Source organism: Salmo salar, chromosome ssa01, assembly GCF_905237065.1.
Source record: "Salmo salar chromosome ssa01, Ssal_v3.1, whole genome shotgun sequence".
NCBI lineage: Eukaryota > Metazoa > Chordata > Actinopteri > Salmoniformes > Salmonidae > Salmo > Salmo salar.
In genome coordinates, this window is record NC_059442.1 from 31,584,992 (window position 1) to 31,598,950 (window position 13,959).

The window sequence follows — 13,959 nt, forward strand, 5'->3', positions numbered from 1 at the left end:
GTCAGGATGAGCCTTCAGGAAGGGTACTACCTGAGGGAGGAGGATGTCTTCCCTGTAACACACAGCGTTGAGATTGCCTGCAATGACAACAAGCTCAGTCTGATGATGCTGTGACACACCGCCCCAGACCATGACGGACCCTCCACCTTCAATCCCGCTCAAGAGTACAGGCCTCAGTGTAACGCTCATTCCTTCGACGATAAATGCGAATCCGATCATCACCCCTGGTGAGACAAAACCGCGACTCGTCAGTGAAGAGCACTTTTTGCCAGTCCTGTCTGGTCCAGCGACGGACGGTTTGTGCCCATAGGCGAAGTTGTTGCCGGTGATGTCTGGCGAGGACCTGCCTTACAACAGGCCTACAAGCCCTCAGTCCAGCCTCTCTCAGCCTATTGCGGACAGTCTGAGCACTGATGGAGGGATTGTGCGTTCCTGGTGTAACTCGGGCAGTTGTTGTTGCCATCCTGTACCTGTCCCGCAGGTGTGATGTTTGGATGTACCGATCCTGTGCAGGTGTTGTTACACGTGGTCTGCCACTGCGAAGACGATCAGCTGTCCGTCCTGTCTCCCTGTTGCACTGTCTTAGGCGTCTCACAGTACGGACATTGCAATATATTGCCCTGGCCACATCTGCAGTCCTAAGGCACGTTCCCGCAGATGAGCAGGGACCCTGGGCATCTTTCTTTTGGTGTTTTTCAGAGTCAGTAGAATGGCCTCTTTAGTGTCCTACGTTTTCATAATTGTGACCTTAATTGCCTACCGTCTGTAAGCTGTTAGTGCCTTAATAAAGACCATTCCACAGGTGCATGTTCATTAATTGTTTATGGTTCATTGAACAAGCATGAGAAACAGTGTTTAAACCCTTCACAATAAAGATCTGTGACGTTATTTGGATTTTTACAAATTATCTTTGAAAGACATGGTCCTGAAAAAGGGACGTTTCTTTTTTTGCCAAGTTTACATTATTATACACAATCCATGTCTCAACTGTCTCATGGCTTAACAATCCTTCTTTAACCTGTCTCTTCCCCTTCATCTACAGTGCATTCAGAAAGTATTCAGACCCCTTCACTTTCTCCACATTTTGTTACAATACAGCCTTTTTCTAAAATGGATTCAATAGTCCCCCGCCCCCACTCATCAATCTACACACATTACCCCATAATGACAAAGCAAAAACAGGTTTAGACATTTTTGAAAATGTATTAAAAAAAATAAACTAGCACGTTTACATACGCATTCAGACTCCTTACTCAGAACTTTCTTGAAGCACCTTTGACAGCGATTACAGACTTGAGTCTTCTTGGGTAGATCCTCGCAAGCTCTGTCAGAATGTATGGGGAGCATCGATGCACAGCTATTTTCAGGTCTCTCCAGAGATGTTCGATCGGGTTCAAATCCGGGCTCTGGCTGGGCCACTCAAGGACATTCAGAGACTTGTCCTGAAGCCATTCCTGCGTTGTCTTGGCGGTGAGCTTAGGGTCGCAGTCCTGTTGGATGGTGAACCTTCGCCCCAGTCTGAGGTGTCTGGAGCAGGTTTTCATCAAGCATCGCTCTGTACTTTGCTCTGTTCATCTTTCCCTCAATCCTGACTCGTCTCCCAGTCCCTGCCGCTGAAAAAAATATCCACAGCATGATGCTGCCACCACCATAGGGATGGTGCCTAGTTTCTTCCAGAGGTGACGCTTGGCATCCAGGCCAAAGAGTTCAATCCTGGTTTCATCAGACCAGACAATCTTGTTTCTCATGGTCTGAGAGTCTTTAGGTGCCTTTGGCAAACTCCAAGCGGGTTGTCATGTGCCTTTTATTGAGGAGTGGCTTCCGTCTGGCCGATAAGTGGAGTGCTGCAGAGATAAGTGGAGTGCTGCAGAGATGGTTGTCCTTCTGGAAGGTTCTCCCATCTCCACAGAGGAACTCTGGAGCTCTGTCAGAGTGACCATCGGGTTCTTGGTCACCTCCCTGACCAAGGCCCTTCTCCCCCAATTGCTCAGTTTGGCCGAGCGGCCAGCTCTAGAAAGAGACTTGGTGGTTTCAAACTTCTTCCATTTAAGAATGATGGAGGACACTGTGTTGTTGGGGACCTTCAATGCTGCAGAAATGTTTTGTTACCCTTCCCCAGATCGTTCCTCGTCAGAATCCTGTCTCGGAGCTCTACGGACAACATCATGGCTTGCTTTGACATGCACTGTCAACTGTGGGACCTTATATAGACAGGTGTGTGCCTTTCCAAATCTTGTCCAATCAATTGAATTTACCACAGGTGAACTCCAATCAAGAAGCAGAAACATCCCAAGGATAATCAATGGAAACTGCAGCTGAGCTCAATTTCAAGTCTCATAGGAAAGGGTCTTAATACTTATGTAAATAAGGTATTTCTGTTTTTTTAAAACCTGTTTTCGCTTTGTCATTATGGGGTATTGTGTGTAGATTGATGAGGGAAAAAAATATATTTTATACATTTTAGAATAAGGTTGTAACGTAACAAAATGTGGAAAAAGGGAAGGGGTCTGAATACTTTCCAAATGCACTGTACAGATTGAAGTGGATTTAACAGGTGACATCAATAAGGGATCATAGCTTTCACCTGGACAGTCTATGTCATGGAAAGAGCAGGAGGTCCTAATGTTTTGTACACTCAGTGTATATGATGCACACACACACATAGTCAACAAAGGCTAGCAAAATAAATTTGAAATACTTGTTTGTGTCTCCCATCAACGAAAGACCTCTGTCTAGTAGAGAGCTGGCAGAGAGGCCTTGTTTAACCACCTACAACATAAGAGAAAGGGTTAAGACCTCAGGGTACTCCACGGACGAACAGACACACACAGTAACACACAAAAACACACACACACTGTCTATATAGAATTTGTTTCTTACCTTAAAGCTGGGAATAGAGAGCTGGTCGAAGGAGGAAGAGCTCTCCTCACTGGTGGGCGTGTCCAGGTCCAGGGGGCGGTGTAGTGAGGACTTGGAGGTCCTCTTATTGGTGGGCTGCTTCTGAGACCAGTTAGACACCTGGGGTGTATTCAGAAGACGGTCAGAAGGTTTAAGATCAGAGGTCAACCGATTAATCGGAATGGCCGATTAATTTGGGCTGATTTAAATTTTTCATAACAATCGGTAATCGGCATTTTTGGACACAGATTATGGCCGATTACATTGCACTCCACGAGGAGACTGCGTGGCAGACTGACTACCTGTTATGCGAGTGCAGCAAGGAGCCAAGGTAAGGTGCTAGCTAGCATTAAACTTATCTTATAAAAAAAATCCATCTTAACATAATGACTAGTTAACTACACATGGTTGATGATATTACTAGTTTATCTAGCTTGTCCTGCGTTGCATATAATCGATGCAGTGCCTGTTAATTTATCATTGAATCACAGCCTACTTCATCAAACGGGTGATTTAACAAGCGCATTCGCGAAAAAAGCACTGTTGTTGCACACCAATGTGTACCGAACCATAAACATCAATGCCTTTCTTAAAATCAATACACAAGTATATATTTTTAAACCTGCATATTTAGTTAATATTGCCTGCTAACATGAATTTCTTTACCTAGGGAAATTGTGTCACTTCTCTTGCATTCTGTGCAAGCAGAGTCAGGGTATATGCAGCAGTTTGGGCCGCCTGGCTCGTTGCGAACTGTGTGAAGACCATTTCTTCCTAACAAAGACCGTAATTAATTTGCCAGAATTGTTTATCATTATGACATAACATTGAAGGTTGTGCAATGCAACAGCAATATTTAGTCTTAGGGATGCCACCCATTAGATAAAATATGGAACAGTTCCATATTTCACTGAAAGAATAAACCTTTTGTTTTTGAAATGATAGTTTCCAGATTTGACCATATTAATGTCCTAAGGCTCGTATTTCTGTGTGTTATTATGTTATAATCAAGTCTATGATTTGATAGAGCAGTCTGACTAAGTGGTGGTAGGCAGCAGCAGGCTCGTAAGCATTCATTCAAACAGCACTTTCCTGCATTTGCCAGCAGCTCTTCGCTGTGCTTCAAGCATTGAGCTGTTTATGACTTCAAGCCTATCAACTCCCGAGATTTGGCTGGCAATACTAAAGTACCTATTAGAACATCCAATGGTCAAAGGTATATGAAATACAAATGGTATAGAGAGAAATAGTCCTATAATACCTAAAACTTCTTACCTGGGAATATCGAACTCATGTTAAAAGGAACCACGAGCTTTCATATGTTCTGAGCAAGGAACTTAAACGTTAGCTTTCTTACATGGCACATATTGCACTTTTACTTTCTTCTCCAACACTTTGTTTTTGCATTATTTAAACCAAATTGAACATGTTTCATTATTTATTTCAGACTAAATTGATTTTATTGATGTATTATATTAAGTTAAAATAAGTGTTCATTCAGTATTGTTGTAATTGTCATTATTACAAATATATATATTTGTTTTAAATCGGCCGAGTAATCAGTATCGGCTTTTTTTGGGTCCTCCAATAATCGGTATCGGTGTTGAAGAATCATAATCGGTCGACCTCGATTTAAGATGCAATGAATATAGCTGTCATGATTCCCTATTCTCCCTGACAAACAACAATACAGGTGTAGGTTTGCAAAACTACTGGTAATTTACAAAAGTTACCCACATTTCTGGGTACATGTTAATTACCAATCTGTGGTAATTCGGAATTACTTTTTAAAAATGTATTCACATAAAGTATACATTTTTTATATACAGTTGAAGTCGGAAGTTTACATACACCTTAGCCAAATACATTTAAACTCAGTTTTTCACAATTCCTGACATTTAATCCAAGAAAAATGTTCCTGTTTTAGGTCAGTTAGGATCACCACTTTATTTTAAGAATGTGAAATGTCAGAATAATAGTAGAGTGATTTTATTTCAGCTTTAATTTCATTCATCACATTCCCAGTGAGTCAGAAGTTTACATACACTTTGGTAGCATTGCCTTTCCCTCAGCCTGGGGCTCCATGCAAGATCTCACCTCGTGGAGTTGCAATGATCATGAGAACGGTGAGGAATCAGCCCAGAACTACACTGGAGGATCTTGTCAATGATCTCAAGGCAGCTGGGACCATAGTCACCAAGAAAACAATTGGTAACACACTACGCCTTGAAGGACTGAAATCCTGCAGCGCCCGCAAGGTCCCCCTGCTCAAGAAAGCACATATACATGCCCGTCTCAAGTTTGCCAATGAACATCTGAATGATTCAGAGGACAACTGGGTGAAAGTGTTGTGGTCAAATGAGACCAAAATGGAGCTCTTTGGCATCAACTCAACTCGCCGTGTTTGGAGGAGGAGGAATGCTGCCTATGACCCGAAGAATACCATCCCCACCGTCAAACATGGAGGTGGAAACATTATGCTTTGGGGGTGTTTTTCTGCTAAGGGGACAGGACAACTTCACCACATCAAAGGGACGATGGACGGGGCCATGTATCGTCAAATCTTGGGTGAGAACCTCCTTCCCTCAGCCAGGGCATTGAAAATGGGTCGTGGATGGCTATTCCAGCATGACAATGACCCAAAACACACGGCCAAGGCAACAAAGGAGTGGCTCAAGAAGAAGCACATTAATCTCCAGACCTTAATCCAATAGAAAATATGTGGAGGGAGCTGAAGGTTCGAGTTGCCAAACGTCAGCCTCGAAACCTTAATGACTTGGAGAAGATCTGCAAAGAGGAGTGGGACAAAATCCCTCCTGAGATGTGTGCAAACCTGGTGGCCAACTACAAGAAACGTCTGACCTCTGTGATTGCCAACAAGGGTTTTGCCACCAAGTACTAAGTAATGTTTTGCAGAGGGGTCAAATACTTATTTCCCTCATTAAAATGCAAATCAATTTATAACATTTTTGACATGTGTTTTTCTGGACTTTTTTGTTGTTATTCTGTCTCTCACTGTTCAAATAAACCTACCATTAAAATTATAGACTGATCATTTCTTTGTCAGCGGGCAAACGTACAAAATCAGCAGGGGATCAAATACTTTTTTCCCTCACTGTATAGATACTTTTGTACCTGTTTCCTCCAGCATCTTCACAAGGTCCTTTGCTGTTGTTCTGGGATTGATTTGCACTTTTCGCACCAAAGTACGTTCATCTCTAGGAGACAGAAAGCGTCTCCTTCCTGAGCGGTATGGCGGCTGCGTGGTCCCATGGTGTTTATAATTGCGTACTATTGTTTGTACAGATGAACGTGGTACCTTCAGGCGTTTGGAAATTGCTTCCAAGGATGAACCATCCTTGTGGAGGTCTACATTTGTTTTCCTGAGGTCTTGGCTGATTTCTTTTGATTTTCCCATGATGTCAAGCAAAGAGGCACCGAGTTTGAAGGTAGGCCTTGAAATACATCCACAGGTACACTTCCAATTGATTCAAATTAGAAGCTTCTAAAGACATTACATCATTTTCTGTAATTTTCCAAGCTGTTTAAAGGCACAGTCAACTTAGTGTATGTAAACTTCTGACTTCTGAATTATACGTGAAGTAATCTGTCTGTAAACAATTGTTGGAAAAATGACTTGTGTCATGCAAAGCAGATGTCCTAACTGAGTAGCCAAAACTATAGTTTGTTAACAAGAAATTTGTGGAGTGGTTGAAAAACGAGTTTTAATGACTCCAACCTAAGTGTATGTAAACTTCCGACTTCAACTGTATGTGTCCATATTGTCCATGCGTTTCTAGTGGATAGGCCATATGGTTCAATTCAGCTTCACTAAGTTGATATGAAAGTTAACAGTAATATACCCTCCCTTTGCAACCCTATACAGGGGTGTCAAATGTATGTACATTACATTTTAGTTTTCCTAACTAATAATAATAATAAGAGTTCAGGGATAAAGTATTGTGTCTCAGCCTTACCTGGTAGTGGGCCAGGTAACTCTGGTAGCAGGCCATGACGTGGGGCTGTCGTGTCACCAGGCCTGGCTCGGGGGTCTTCTCCACCTCCACCGAGCCCTCCTCCTCCAACCCCAGCGCCGAAACAAAGGAGGCCTGCGACTGGTGGCTGGGGATGGGGTGGGCTGGCAGCGGGGGCAGCATGGGGGGCATGGGTAAAGGCCTGGGCTCTGTGATGAGATCCCCGTTCAAAACATAGGTGAGGGGGCCCTCCACGCTGTGGTAGATGGAGCTGCGGCTGGAATCACAACAGATTGGTTTAAGTACTGCAAGCATGTGTTGTTTCCCTTTATTTTACAAGGTAAGTTGACTGAGAACACATTCTCTGAAGTAAGTACACGCTTAGGTAAGAGGGAGAAGGGTCAGGAAAGGAGGTGCAGTCATTTAGCAGCTACAGTCCCCACCTGTAGTGGTCCATGTGGTAGGGCTGCTGCTGGGGCTGATACTGCATCTGCTGCTGCTGCCTCCTCTTCTTCCTCCCAGGATAGGTGCCTGGACCCTCATCTGCACTGCTGATGGGCTCAAAGTCCTCTGCTGCTGAAAAGTAAGCTTCGCTGTCGGCCACCGACATGCTGGAGTCTGCCGAGCGGTACTGGTGGAAGGTGCAGGAGTCTGCGGATGGCGTGAAGGGGAAGGAGCTGTAGCTCCGGCGCGGAGAGTCCAGGGCGTTCTCGTCACTACGGGAGACCTCACTGCTGAACTGGACGCCAGCGAGGGCCGGCGGAGGCTTGTCGGTGAAGACGGCTGCCGACAGGCTCTTGGTGCTGCCTAGCCGGGCAGACTGCATGGAGGACTGGCGCTTGAGGGGTGAGCGGAGAGGGGAGCGGAGGGAGGAGCGCTCCTGGGCACTGTTGGGAGAGACTGGGGAGCCCTCAGGGACATCTGTAAGAGTACTGTGTAGAGAGAAGAAGGGGTTGAGAATACCAAGATAATGCACTTTGGAATCAACAAAAAGTCAGCTTCTTCACTCTTCGTGGGCTAGTATGCGGGCTGTTGGTCAATTGTGAATATGTGTATGCCTGTTGCACCCCTGGAGCACTCATCTGCTACTCACTCTGCAGTGCTTTTGCCGTTCATGGGGAACATGCGTTCCTCAGTGCTGGGAGACGGGCTGTCCCGCTCCCCGGCCAGTAGGGGCAATGCTGCACTGGAGGAACTATTTTCCTCGGAGGAGGAGGCCGAACTGTGGGAGCGCGGAGGCACCTGGAGGCTCAGGTGTTGACCCCGCATTCCGGCCTCCGGGGCCGGACTGGGGGTACAGGTGTCCTTCTTCACCCCCAAACCCTTACCTATAGGAGAGAATACACACTACTGTAGGTTACGTGTGTTCCAGATACACAGATCAAAGCTAAAATGGAACAGACCATCATCCTTGACATTTAACATCATTTTCACAGTGAACCCAGATATGACCTCTGCATCAGTCTACAATCCCTATGAACTATAATCCTGTACCGTTTGATAAAATAAATTAAAACTCCCGTACCATTGGACAGTTTGGTTGTCTCCCTGGTGATGATCCACTCTCCAGGCTGCAGCAGTGATTGGCCGTAGCAAATGTCTGACTCAGCGCTGGAGGAGAAGGCAGAGCTCAAGGGGGTCTTCTCCTCCAGATGGAAGAAGTCCAGGCCTGTGTTGGTGCCCCCGTAGAAACGACAGCCCCCCAGGCAGCCACACTTATTCCTGCTTCGCTTGTTACGCCCTGTCTCATCTGGCCACAGGAACCATAGCCTGGGAGGAAGGGAAAAAGAGAGACAGCGCACTCATGTCTCTGTGTTCTCTGTGTCTGTGACTGCTGCTGGTGGTGCCAAGACCAATTTTCTCTAGGGATCCATTTGCCCCTATTTTCTTTGGGATCAATGAAGTGTATTCATTCCTTCTTCCATTCCTACCTCTTGGTGTGAGCGTCATGGAGCTCCAGGAACTGCCTCTGCACCTCGTACTTGGCCGGGTGGTCCGCAGCCAGTGCCACGTCAGCCGTGATCAGGGCAAAGTTGACCGAGCCAGCCTCCAACCAGAAGGATCTCCGCAGTACAGGGGGCTGGCCCAGCCCTAACCCCTGACCTGGAGAGGGCCCTGGTCGGACCCCGTCTGACTGGGGCTGTTGCTGCTGCTGTTCAATGTACTGGTGGATATATACGTCCTGAACCACAGCACTGATCCCTTCTCCTACCGCCTGATTGTGCAGGTTGCAGTTGGCCAGTCGGATGGCGCCGGTCTAGGTGAAGGGAAGGTAGAAATAGAGCAGTGTTTTTTAACTCCTGTCCTCAAGCAGGGCTTGACATTAACTTTTTCTGACACTTGTCACTCTGGACAAGTAGGACAGATTTTTTTTACTTGTCCAAAAGCTCAAATGAAAAAAAAGAAAAGGCCTGTAACACCATTTTTACATAATTTTATGATTCAAGGAACCACTTTACAAAATAAAATGTATTACCATCTTTTTTTTTACCATAGAGAAATAGACAAAAATGTAGGCTACACACTTCCTATTGGCATCTTTGCATATTCAAGCATATCTCAAAATAAAACACTGCCCCTTTAAGGTTCCCCTGGAGGATGGTTGGCCACCCTTGGTAGCCTATAAAACATTGCAACCAAATACTTTTTACATCGTTAGAAAATAATTCCCTCCAGGGCTTGAAATTAAGGGCGTCCTGTCGTCGCTCGGATGATAAAAAATATTTATACGGTTCAAAACAGACTCTGGGACAGTTCTGGGATGACAGATCCATACAAACAGTGCACATATATATATTTTTTTTTTTAAAGCAATGATGCTGATGCAACAGATCAGACTGTTTAGCTTAAGATGTTGATAAAGTTTTATTTCTTCATATTATAAGCTCAACAATGTGCACAGGCTGTAGGCTATGAGCAAATATTCCAAAATGCAATTAGCGGGAAAACAATGTTCTCAAAAGCGCACCGCATGCGTGAGTGGATCCATGTGACAGAGATTAAAATATCAGTTAGAAATAAAGAAAGAGGGGAGATCTAAAGATGCATCAACTAGCATGGGTTACTAATATGACTAGGATTATTCCTTCGGCTGCTGGACAATAAAAGAACGTTGATTTGAAAACCAATAGAACAAGAGAAAAATGCTGGTTTCAATGTGTTTACAGTGCCTTCAGAAAGTATTCACACCCCTTGACTTTTTGTTGTTTTGTTGCATTAGCCTAAATTAAAAATGTATTAAATTGAGATTGAATTGTTACTGACCTACACACAATATCCATAATGTCAAAGTGGAATTATGTTTTAAGACATTTTTACAAATTGATTAAAAATGAAAAGCTGAAATGTATTCGAGTCAATAAGTACTCAATCCCTTTGTTATGGCAAGCCTAAATAAGTTCAGGAGTAAATATTTGATAACAAGTCACATAATAAGTTGCATGGACTCACTGTGTATGCAATAATAGTTTAATCTAATTTTTGAATGACTGTCTCATCTCTGTACACCACACATACAGATAATTGTAAGGTCCCTCAGTCGAGCAGTGAATTTCAAATACAGATTTGACCACAAAAGGTTTTCCAATGCCTCACAAAGAAGGGCACCTATTAGTTTAAAAAAAGCAGACATTGAATATCCCTTTAAGCATGGTTAAGTTATTAATTCTACTTTAGATGGTGTATCATTACACCCAGTCACTACAAAAATACAGGCGTTCTTCCTAACTTTGTTGTGGGAGAGGAAGCAAACCACTCAGGGATTTCACCATGAGGCCAATGGTGACTTTAAAACAGTTAGACTGTGATAGAAAACTGAGGATGGATCAACAACATTGTAGTTACTCCACAATACTAACTTAATTGACAGAGTAAAAAAAAAAAAATTATAATCTAAAACATGCATCCTGTTTGCAACAAGGCACTAAAGTAATACTGCAAAAAATGTGGCAAAGCAATGAACTTTTTGTCCTGAATACAAAGTGCTATGTTTGGGGCAAATCCAACACAACACATTACTGAGTACCACTATCCATATTTTCAAGTATTGTGGTGGCTGCATCATGTTATGGGTATGCTTGTAATCGTTAAGTACTGGGGAGTTTATCAGGATTTTAAATAAACGGAATGGAGTTAAGCACAGGCAAATCCTAGAGGAAAACCTGGTTCAGTCTGCTTTCCACCAGACATTGGGAGATTAATTCACCTTTCAGCAGGACAATAACCTAATACTTATGTAAATGACATATTTCTGTATTTAATTTAGTTTAGACAAATAGTTTTCACTTTGTCATTATGTGGTATTTTTTGTAGATGAGATTATATATATATATTCTTTCATCAATTTTGAAATTAGGCTGTAACAAAACAATGTGGAATAAGTCAAGGGGTATGAATACTTTCTAAAGGTACGGTATTTATGTAATTAAAAGTCTCATTAACCATTGGCTACACTTTCTGCCGCCTCCATGTCAGCATCGGTTTGGACAGGAGGCTGTAGCCAATATGCATATCACCTACACTTTGACATGTAAGCTTTTTTATTTATGTAGACCTACATGAAACATTTATTTGAATATTAATCCAATGTTGGCCTCTCTGATCCAATTCTGATCGGAGTAATTGTTTGATATTGTGATTTTTGGGGTATATTTTTTTACTTGTCCATTTGGACAACTTAAATCTTTATTCTTCTTGTCTGATTTTTATTTTTTTTTACTTGTCCCGGACATGAGGATACTCGTTAATGTCGAGTCCTGTCAAGTACCCCCTAATGTTAAACATTTTGTTCTAGAGTTTAAGAATTACCTTGATGTTGGCTGCACAGCTGTGCTCCACTATGAAGAGGTCAGCCCCGTCCACAGCCAGACGGGTCATGGTGTACTTGAGCTCCTCAGAGGTCCGGCAGTGTCCAGGCAGGCAGGCCATCTACAAGAGAAGAGAACAGAATAGTTACACTGGTTTATTACTGTCTTATATTCTTTACACAAATATAGAAAACCAGCAGACTACAGATTCTCTAGTATGTGATTTCCATGCATGGGAAAGTGTTACCTTGGAGTCACACACACGGCGGTCCACCCCGTGCTGGCAGATGACAGAGGGCTTGGGCTGTTCCAGCTGGAACTCCCGGGAGAAGACGTGAAACATGTATGTCTCGCCCCACTCCATCACACTGGCCAGCTGAGGAACAACACATTCATTAGATATACGCAGACACACACAGACACACACAGATAGAACAGCAGTGTAGACAGACCTGTGGCATGGTGACTCTCCCAGTGAGGGCCCCGGCTTGTATATCTATGAGCCAGGCGTACTCCAGGGTGTCTGTGCCTAGAGGCAGGCCCTGGGCTGAGAACATGGCGTGGGCACGCATCTGCAGACCAGAGAGACTCAGGTGGCCGTCCCTCAGAACACCATCAGATGTGGGCCGCTGTGTGGATACAGGTAATAATTAGGGCTGTCAAAGTGAACATCTTAACGCATTAATCACATCTCCATTTCTTTACCACATGCTTAAGCGAACGCGTTTCCACACAAAACCTTTTAAGTGCAACACACAACACGCTCTGTGAAGCTTACAGTGTGCACTCGATCTCTGTAGTGCTTTCTGTCTCTACTGTGGTGCTTAAACATCCACTATGCACGCAGCTTTGAGCAACCATTTTGAAGGAAAACTTACAGAAAGTTCAACCATAAACACATTCCTAGGCCTCTCTTTAGATAACAGCAAAAACATCATTTGTACAGAAGCAGCTAGCTAGTTATGCTAACGTTAGCTAGCTAGCTAATCAAAATAATGTTTACAGTGCCATGGCTGATTCAACTATAATTTCCCACAATGATTTTAATCAGAACAGGACATCCATTCCATTTAGCTACTGTTTTTGTTGTAGTTCTCAGGTCAAACTATTTAAGCAAATGGTCACACATTTTTAGAAGTAGCAGCTTGTGACTAGTTCATGTTGAAGAACATGGAAAAAGTAGCCTAGGTTAGCTCTAATAGCTGGATTATATACACTGCTCAAAAAAATAAAGGGAACACTTAAACAACACAATGTAACTCCAAGTCAATCACACTTCTGTGAAATCAAACTGTCCACTTAGGAAGCAACACTGATTGACAATAAATTTCACATGCTGTTGTGGAAATGGAATAGACAACAGGTGGAAATTATAGGCAATTAGCAAGACACCCCCAATAAAGGAGTGGTTCTGCAGGTGGGGACCACAGACCACTTCTCAGTTCCTATGCTTCCTGGCTGGTGTTTTAGTCACTTTTGAATGCTGGCGGTACTTTCACTCTAGTGGTAGCATGAGACGGAGTCTACAACCCACACAAGTGGCTCAGGTAGTGCAGCTCATCCAGGATGGCACATCAATGCGAGCTGTGGCAAGAAGGTTTGCTGTGTCTGTCAGCGTAGTGTCAAGAGCATGGAGGCGCTACCAGGAGACAGGCCAGTACATCAGGAGACGTGGAGGAGGCCGTAGGAGGGCAACAACCCAGCAGCAGGACCGCTACCTCCGCCTTTGTGCAAGGAGGAGCAGGAGAAGCACTGCCAGAGCCCTGCAAAATGACCTCCAGCAGGCCACAAATGTGCATGTGTCTGCTGAAACGGTCAGAAACAGACTCCATGAGGGTGGTATGAGGGCCCGACGTCCACAGGTGGGGGTTGTGCTTACAGCCCAACACCGTGCAGGACGTTTGGAATTTGCCAGAGAACACCAAGATTGGCAAATTCGCCACTGGCGCCCTGTGCTCTTCACAGATGAAAGCAGGTTCACACTGAGCACGTGACAGACGTAACAGAGTCTGGAGACGCCGTGGAGAACGTTCTGCTGCCTGCAACATCCTCCAGCATGACCGGTTTGGCGGTGGGTCAGTCATGGTGTGGGGTGGCATTTCTTTGGGGGGCTGCACAGCCCTCCATGTGCTCGCCAGTGGTAGCCTGACTGCCATTAGGTACCGAGATGAGATCCTCAGACCCCTTGTGAGACCATATGCTGGTGCGGTTGGCCCTGGGTTCCTCCTAATGCAAGACAATGCTAGACCTCATGTGGCTGGAGTGTGTCAGCAGTTCCTGCA

The 13,959-nt window shown here is 44.3% G+C and overlaps 1 protein-coding gene across 18 annotated transcripts in view; it reads right to left on the bottom strand.

Moving 5' to 3' along the window:
* kiaa1109 (KIAA1109 ortholog) overlaps window positions 1–13,959 on the bottom strand; it is a 136,039-nt gene that overhangs the window by 78,871 nt on the left and 43,209 nt on the right. For all 18 annotated transcript variants that reach the window (XM_014191706.2, XM_014191736.2, XM_014191821.2 and 15 more), the window contains exons 21-30: window positions 12,130–12,306; window positions 11,925–12,053; window positions 11,679–11,798; window positions 8,804–9,129; window positions 8,398–8,642; window positions 7,966–8,200; window positions 7,316–7,804; window positions 6,876–7,149; window positions 2,881–3,018; window positions 2,699–2,769 (exon numbers count right to left, since the gene is read on the bottom strand). In XM_014191706.2, coding sequence (XP_014047181.2) covers window positions 2,699–2,769; window positions 2,881–3,018; window positions 6,876–7,149; window positions 7,316–7,804; window positions 7,966–8,200; window positions 8,398–8,642; window positions 8,804–9,129; window positions 11,679–11,798; window positions 11,925–12,053; window positions 12,130–12,306 — 2,204 coding nt within the window. The remainder of the gene's footprint in view (window positions 1–2,698; window positions 2,770–2,880; window positions 3,019–6,875; window positions 7,150–7,315; window positions 7,805–7,965; window positions 8,201–8,397; window positions 8,643–8,803; window positions 9,130–11,678; window positions 11,799–11,924; window positions 12,054–12,129; window positions 12,307–13,959) is intronic.